At 41.3% G+C, this 8,664-nt stretch overlaps 1 protein-coding gene across 1 annotated transcript; it reads left to right on the top strand.

Annotated features, from left to right (window-relative positions):
- Positions 1-3,996: 3,996 nt before the first annotated feature.
- LOC137941386 (multicopper oxidase LPR1-like) lies at positions 3,997-7,128 on the top strand. Its single transcript, XM_068786769.1, has 4 exons — positions 3,997-4,039; positions 4,103-4,357; positions 5,036-6,487; positions 6,842-7,128. The coding sequence occupies exons 2-4, from the start codon at positions 4,148-4,150 to the stop codon at positions 6,893-6,895; spliced, it is 1,716 nt and encodes a 571-aa protein (XP_068642870.1). The 5' UTR covers positions 3,997-4,039; positions 4,103-4,147; the 3' UTR covers positions 6,896-7,128.
- Positions 7,129-8,664: the final 1,536 nt, after the last annotated feature.

Below are 8,664 nucleotides of genomic sequence, written 5' to 3'. Positions count from 1 at the left end.
TACAATTCGCCGACAGAGGAACTGCTATGGGGGGCGCTGTGACGGCGGCACTGGGAAGATGGACCACAAACGGATCGTTGTAGGAGAGGTTTTACTAAGATGTTTTAAACCTCAAATTCGTCGACGAAACCGAAAACGGCGGCGAATCAAACGACCCAGAAATAGATCGTTTCATTCGCTGATTTGTCCGCATTTGGACTAAAGAACTACGGCGAAATGGCTGAGTTTCAATTCATCGAGAGGTTTTGAACCTCGACAGTGTCGTCGTCAGAGTCGGAGGCAGCAACAAGAGGACGATGCGAGATTTTCTGGAACGGGCGATTTCAAGATCGATAGGTAAGCTTGGTTACCATGATAATTTTCTGTATGTTATGTAACAAGATTACATATTTATTCATATATTTGTAAGATATAATCAAATCAAAAAGGGATTATCATATCACCGATGATATTTATCTTCAACCGTTATCTACAAGATATTTCGAGATCTTTGGCTTAAGTTTATCTTCAACATATGCAACCGGGGTGGAAAGAATCGCATCATCCGGTGGAAGGCAGTCACTGGAGCGGACAGAATTGCATCGTCCGATGGAAGGGCAGGGGTTGGAGCGGACGGAATCATATCTTCCGGTGGAAGAGCAGTGTCACTAAAGGCGGATGGGGCAGACGCAATTGCATCGTCCGAATGTGATGAAGAGGTTCTTCGATAAGGGTTCCTTTAAAGGAATCAAGCGACAACATCGGGAGAGACGAGTTTTTTTTTATTGTACGGGATTCGGCTGTGGTGATGGCTCAACAGTGATGGCGACAATAACAGTGAAGGAAGAAGAAGGGTTATCCTGGCTAGACGGTAGGCGAAGATGGCTATTTCCAGCGATTGTGAGCTTGCAGGCGATAGGTGAAGAGTCAGCCTAGGGTTCAGTGCTGCAAAGGTGGAGCCCGGGGTTAGGATTCGGCGGTAAAGAAATCGGACAAGAGACGATGAACAGGACGCAACAGCGACGGTGGGCAACTGGTTCAAAGGCTCTGATACCATGTAAAATAATATTGTCGTGATTATCATTTATCAGGCGAACACTATTTATAGAATTACATCAGATACAATAGTTGATTACAAGTTTATAATTTGAGTTTGTCTCTACTTTAATCACTTTTTTATCTTTATCTCTATCATTATATTTATTTTTATCTCAAAAAGGTGTTCGAAACTTTATAATATGAAGATGCAGCCATTTCAAGACCTTTAATTTGACGCCCAATGACAAGAAAATCCACACAATTATTGAACTCCTTTAATCTCTCCACAAAATCATCTCCATATACATCAAGATTCTAGCTAGCAAATCATTCGATAGCAAAACTGCAGAAACTAAAATTAAAAAATAAAAATCTAACAATAGTTTCTCACTAAAAGAATAGCTAAACTAGATTGAGCAGGTAACATATACAAAAACCAAATAACTTGCATCAAATATAAGAACAAACATAAGCAAAATGCAAACACATACTATAGAGCAAAATACTGAATATAATTAAGATAGTGCAAATTTTGCCAACGGGTGCAATACGACGTACAAGAGCCATGCAAGATGAGGATAAAATTATATTAAAATCAAATAATATACAAAAAGAAAACCTATTCAACCGCTTCAGTCGGAAAGCCTTAACCAGGCGGTTGTTCCTTCTCCTGATAAAGATCCTGAGGAGAGGAAAAGAAAGTTATACTCGTTTTGCTCTGTCAATGGGCGAGCTGCTAGTAGGATCAATTACCTACGGACAACGGAACCAGATTTTAATTAGAAATAAAAGATTAAAGAAAGACAATGATAGTATTTAATATTTCTCCTTAAAACTCTCCGATTTCGAGCATGTAATCATATATTACTAATCGACTTTACCTTCTAAGAAATAACATTTGCCGAAGTCTTCCAGCAAAGCAAGCACTGAAGAACTGAGCCGCCACGGCCCCATGCGCTGGCAGTCCGCGCAATCATATACCAAAATGGTAGATACCATCACGCGGGAGTAGAATAATGCCAACTCAGGAGCGAAGTGGTCCTTATTCTTTCGATTTGGTCTAAATTTGATCAAAGACATAAAGATAAATTTAATAATTATAACCACATTGTCACCACAACTGGATCTTCCAAATTCAAAATCCAGTTTCCAAAACATGGACACGCAGGTTATCTCTGGTGATTGGTACTTTTATTCGTCCAATGAGAACAGACCAGAAATTTTGCTTTTGAGATCATTTAGACTTCGCACCAAAACAGGTCTAGTTGAATCCTATTCAGTAAATTTAATCATAAATTGACCAGAAAAGATGTAATATGATGTTATTATTATTATAAATTTTCTTCTCCAAAATACATGTTGGATTCCTCTTTAGTTTCGCTACCAATCAGGAAAGTCACTTCCTTCCTCTGGTATGGGCCCTCTTCACCCTCCCTATCTTGTAGCCACGCAAACGGGGATTCTCTAGTCTACCCAAGCAAAAGAGGAAGGGAAGGAGTCCACTTGACTGGATAGGGTTTTGTAAAAGCCAGGCAGGTTAATTAATCTCTTTCCCTCCTATCGGTTCAAGTAATTAGGTGAAACTGAATGTTGTTCGACTAGATGTTCTATTCATGGTTTTGCAACACTAAGGGACTATTTGTGTTGCCATACATAAATAAAATAAAGGAAAGTTTATTTTTCTTCTGACTATTTTTTATAAAAATATTTCTATTAGAAATTTTTCTCTTTTATCGGCTTTCTTATATTTGTATCACCATAATAAACAATAAAACAATTAGTTATGATGTTTGTATTTATATTAAAATAAAAAATTAAAAAAATATCAATTACTATTTTAGTACTTTTTAGTCTATTTTCCCTTAGTTTTCTATTGGAAGTATAGCTCTTATTATTTTTAATATTTCTTAAAGACAAGAGAAATCAAGATAAATTAAAACTATGTTACTGCCTTTTTTTAAAAGAAATATTGAAAATACATTTCTCATAGAAATATATTTGTAGGGACCATCAGTGTATCATGTTTCCTGAAAACATTTTTCTAACTAAAAATTTTTGTTAGGAAAAACATGTTCCAAGTAAGAATTTTCAACCAAGATGGGCTGAAAAACCATATGAAATTTGTTTTAATAAGTATCTGACAATTGATACTGTAATATTTCAACACAATTTTGTATTTGATATTTTATTTTAGTAAAAAAAAATTCGGATAAGTATGGTAAAGTATGTAATTGATTATTAATTTTTATTTATTTTCCCAAAAAAAAAGTCATTAAAAGGTCCATTTAATTTTCTCTGGAAATTTTAAATATTTTTCATATAATTTCCTAGTAAAACACTAATATGATTTTATGTAAAGGTTTATTGAAAATGTGTATCCTAGGAAAAATATCTTAAAATTTTTTCTATTTTTAAAATTTTCATGATGTATTTTTTCCTACTGTGCTTTCCAAACGTTGGAGGTAGACTTTTTCTTCTTTGTAAATGAGAGTACAGAGACACAAAATACACGTCTTTTACAAATAAATAATAAAATATCTATTTTTTTTGTAAAATTTCAATTAGAAGAGCAGAATTATAACTGGATAGTATATTGATTAACTCTCTTAAAAAACCAATAGTGTTGTTATAAAATAACTAATAGCAAAAAAAACGAGTTTCACCTTATAAAAGAAGAAGAAGTCCCATCTGTTGCTCAATCAAATTCAATTTAAAAGGGCAAAATTATAATTGCTTGATATATATTAAGTATTAACTTTTTTAGGAACATATTAACTCAGCACTTGTAACATTTTATCGTTAATTAGGTTTGGATACATTTCATAAACATTACTTAAAAGGTCATATTTATAAATAAAATGAAATAATACCCGTAAGATTAAAAATTAAGAGTTGGGACCTTCTAGACACTTGGAATTAGAGTAAGCTAACATGCGACAAAGAGCCACCCTTTTGGAATTCTCGACCACCACTGAGAAAACGATGCTTCTTGCCATATTCACCAGATGACGAGTTAGATAAGGTAAAAGGCATAGAGTATAAAGCTTCCATCTTGATATATTCAGATTCTAACTAGCTTTCTCAGGGCTCTCGGTTCCTTCGGCGGCAAAGCACCGGGCAGGTGGGAACCATGAGGTTTCGTCTCCTCTGTCTTCGTCTTCTTCTGTTCCTCGTCGGCGCGGTCTGTTCTTCATGGGCTGATCAAGGACTCATCAACGTCTCGAAGCTCGAGATGTTTATCGATGAGCTGCCGGACATGCCTCGGATAAAAGGCTACAATCTCGACCACGGCGTCCCTGTGCCGAAGACAATGAAGATCGGTATGTTCGAGACAAAATGGGTGAGTGAGCTAGACACCCCTGTAATCTTTATGTTTTTCATCGACTTTATTTTTTCCATTATCTTCTGGGTCTCTTAATTGCATACACAATTTCTTGTCAGTATCGCCAGAGTAAGATTGTCCTTTAGACTTGCAACAATTCCTCATTTCTCGACTTAACCGGCTCACTCGTAATGCATCTGAAAGCTCTTTGGCTCTACTGCCGTTTTCGTCAGATCAGTAACCTAATATTAAGCGAGTCCCAAACCATCAGATCTAACCTAACAAGAAGACTAAAATTACAACAAGCCAAACGTTGGGAGGGACCCACTAGCGACCAAGACTGACCGACGAAAGCTGCAGACGTGTAAACATCTTAGACACATTTCTCTTTCGATTCCCGGGAGTCTTCTCAGTACTAACAGAGGGGGAATACATTCTCCTCCTGAACTCATTGTGGATACCTGGATAGTAGATTTTAGTGGGGGAGATTTTCTTCTCTGCTGAGTGCTGACTATTCTATGGCATCAGCTTTTCAACTAGGATTCCCAAACTCAAAGTGCCGCTCTCTTTATCTCATAATGATTTCGTTTTTTTATTTTAGTCCGGTCTAGTGCGGTGTCCAGTTGAACGATTCTTGGTGAAATGGAATAGAAAGTTCCACTAATTCGCTCCATCATCTATGCTTGTTAATTGCAGAAATTTCACAGAGATATCCCTCCTACCCGAGTATTTGCGTACGGTGCGACGTCGAAGACGGCGACGGTTCCCGGTCCAACTATAGAAGCTCTCCAGGGAGTTGAAACCAGTATACTCTGGGACAATCACCTTCCTTCCAAACACATCCTGCCATGGGACCCAACCATTCCGACAGCGAAGCCCCCCCATGGAGTCCCAACGGTGGTTCACCTTCACGGCGGCATCCATTCTCCGACCAGCGACGGTCACGCCGACGCCTGGTTCACCTCTGGCTTCAAAGAAACGGGTCCTGCCTGGACGACAAAAACGTACCGATATCGGAACGACCAACAGCCAGGCAATCTCTGGTATCATGACCACGCAAAGGGACTCACCAGAGTTAATCTCCTTGCGGGTCTCATCGGATCCTACACTATTCGCCACCCGGTAGTTGAAGACCCTCTAGGGCTCCCCTCCGGCGATGAATTTGACCGTCCTCTCGTTCTCTTTGATCGTAGCTTCCGCGTCGATGGATCCATCTACATGAACGGTACTGGAAACAACCCCTCCATACACCCGCAGTGGCAACCGGAGTATTTCGGCGATGCAATTATCGTTAACGGCAAGGGCTGGCCTAAATTGAGAGTTCGTCGAAGGAAGTACAGATTCCGGATACTTAACGCGAGTAATGCTCGCTTCTTCCGGCTCTTCTTCTCCAACGGCCTGAAGTTTATCCATGTCGGGTCCGATTCGGCTTATCTATCCCGACCGGCCTCGATCCCTAAGTTCCTTCTGGGTCCATCAGAAATTGCTGACATTATAGTTGATTTCTCCACTTCGCAGTCGCATGAAGTGATCCTCGCCAATGATGCACCGTATCCGTTTCCCTCCGGCGATCCCACAGATGAATTCAGCGGGAAGGTTATGAAGTTCATCATTCGTAGGAAGAAGGAAGTCGATACATCAAGAAGTCCGAACAAACTGATCAGTTATCCGAGACCTAGGATGAGGGATGCGGTGGAGACTCGATACATCACCATGTACGAATATACAAGCCCTTCCGGTGAGCCGACGCATCTTTACTTGAACGGAAAGCCGTACGAAGATCCTGTGACTGAAACCCCGCGCGAAGGAACCACAGAGATGTGGAATGTGATAAACCTTACAGAAGACAACCACCCACTTCACATCCATCTGGGGTTGTTTGTGGTGGTGGAACAGAGAGAGATTGTGAAGGTGGAGGAATTCCGAGACTGCATGACGAGGTACAACGACCCTATTAAGTGTAATATTAGCTCCTACGCACAAGGAAAGGAGATTAGCGTGCCTACTCATGAGCGAGATTGGAAAAATGTGTTCAAGATGCAACCAGGTTGCCTCACCAAGATCCTCGTTAAATTCTCTTACTTGGATCGCCAAACACGTTATCAATTCAATGCGTCTGAAGAACCTGGCTATGTCTACCACTGTCACGTAAGCTTCTGATCCTTCATTTTTACATTAACAGCTAGCATAAGTGCATCTCATTGTAAAGTTTAAGTATTTCAGCAAGGGATCAGGTTATCATCACGAGTACTGTTGAACTGTGCGGGAACTGATCTGCTTTCTGCTCGGTCACGGAAGGAAGGCTCAAAAGCTGATGTCTTTTCAGTTTGGAACGAATCTACCGCTTGCCTGCCAGTGTTTGATATCACGCGATTTCACGTGAAATTGCTCGAACATAAAGCATTTTCAAAAGATTGAGCAAAAAAGAAAAACCGAAACTTCCGACTCTATGTTCAGTTGATCAGGATGGTGTTGCTCACTGGTTTTTTCTCCGTCGTGCAGATTCTGGATCACGAAGACAACATGATGATGAGGCCGCTCAAGATAGTTTCTTGAAAAATAATACGAAACGAAGCACCATTGCTTGCAGATTTGCGACTAAATTACGAGATTCAACACTGGAGCTAGTTGGGGTGCCAACAGGGGAAGACGCTCTCAAGAGGACAGAAAATAATGTCAAAACTCCACTAAGATTTTAGCATTCTTATCTATACTCTCTAGCAGAGAAGTACGGATCAGTGGACTTTGTAAGCGGTTCTTATGGGGAGCAAAATATTTTATCAAAGATTTCTCGCTTACTTATTTTATCACAGATTTCTCGCTTACTTGTTCAAGTTGCCCCTCTCTAGAGGTCACACTAGAGGGGAAGAAAATTTGCTTAGCATATATCACCCACCCCACCAGCTAGTTAGAGTTGCCCCCACTCTAGGGCACTCTGGAGGAGAATAAAATTCGCCTCGGATCACGCATCCTACAAGCCACAAAGTATCTGAGTGCGTGGACTACTTTCCTGCAAGACGCGTTTTTATTTTTTTCATGACCGCACCTTACAAATTTATTTGCTGGATGTTACTCGAGAATTCCGTTCTAAATCTCAAGGATGGTTTCGAACCGAATTGGTTCGCGAGCGGTCGAGCTCGACTCGGTTTCGGCTCGCTTTGATTAGGTATACTTGGATCTCAAGCGAGTTCGACATCCATGATCGACTCGCTAAGAGCTCGACCGAATCAAGGTTCGGCTTGATAGCTCGCGAGCTCGGGAGCGAGTCGGGACCAAGTGCGGGAGCGGGGAAAAATTCTTCCTCCCCTCGTCACCGCCGAGCCCATCCCGTCCGCTGCTGTGGCAGCCTCTGTCGCCGTCGACAGACTCTGAGCGGCGTGGAAGGTCTCTCCCTGAAAGTGGTCAAGATGACAACGGACGACACAATGACGAAGGCCAGGTTCCAGACGAGGTCAAGGACTACGACAGGGCGGGAATAACCCCAATCAGTATGACGATCCTCCAACTGAAATGCGGGGGTCTCACGAATAATCCTGGAAGAAGAATCCCTCATCCGTCGACTAAGGAGGATAGAAAGGGGGCTACAGGGGCTGAAGGGCTATCGAGGGTGAAGGAGGGGCCCACCTGAGGTGGGTTCGTCGTCCTCCGTTATTCTTGCCGAGAAAAGAGAGAGGTAGGAGGAGACGAGGAGGTGAAAAAGACAGGGTTTTGATTCCTCTCCTGCTCTCTTTTTTGTTTTTCTTTGTTTCGTTTTGTTTTTGCCGGTTGCAGTTGCACAGCCCCTGCGGAGGAGAGGCAGAGACGACGGTGGAGAGAGGGTTTCGGTGATGAAGGGGACGCACGGTTGTCTGTGACTGGAAACACGTTACGAGTAACTATTACTATTCCATTTCATCATCTCCTCGGCCCAACCGAGGTGGGTTTCTTCTGCCACAGAAACATTTCTCATTTGGAGCAGCTCTGCAGTAAAGTTTGGCAAATAATTAGATTATTACTTACCTATTTTGATATGTCATATGTCCGGGGTGGCTTCGAACCGAACCGCTCGTGAGGCTCGTGAGCGGTTTTAAATTGAATCGGCTAGTTAATTTAACAAGCGGTGTGGGATTTGGGGGAGTCGGGACCGGGGAGAGGGACCAAGAGCTGAAGTGGGGGCGAGAGCGAGGGGGGAAAATATATATCCTCAAAAAACTACTTTTAGTTTTTTTTAAAATATAAATTTTCAAACAGGGGCACTAAAAAGGTCATAGTAAATTTATGACCAAATTCAAAAATTACAAAATAAGTTAGACAACATTTGGGGTAAAAAAGATTAATATTAGTGC

The sequence above is a fragment of the Aristolochia californica genome, unplaced genomic scaffold (genome assembly GCF_029961685.1).
Source record: "Aristolochia californica isolate CCGP_79_NKW_82.1479 unplaced genomic scaffold, dmAriCali1.0.hap1 SCAF_9, whole genome shotgun sequence".
Lineage (NCBI taxonomy): Eukaryota > Viridiplantae > Streptophyta > Magnoliopsida > Piperales > Aristolochiaceae > Aristolochia > Aristolochia californica.
Note: the sequence above shows the minus strand (reverse complement) of the source record. Positions and strands in the feature narration are given on the sequence as shown.

Excerpts from the sequence above, each read along its gene's own strand:
- LOC137941386 (XM_068786769.1), top strand. The coding sequence starts at position 4,148 with ATGAGGTTTCGTCTCCTCTGTCTTCGTCTTCTTCTGTTCCTCGTCGGC. Across the intron at positions 4,358-5,035 it reads GTATGTTCGAGACAAAATGG|AAATTTCACAGAGATATCCC; the intron begins GTGAGTGAGCTA and ends TGTTAATTGCAG. Across the intron at positions 6,488-6,841 it reads GCTATGTCTACCACTGTCAC|ATTCTGGATCACGAAGACAA; the intron begins GTAAGCTTCTGA and ends TCCGTCGTGCAG.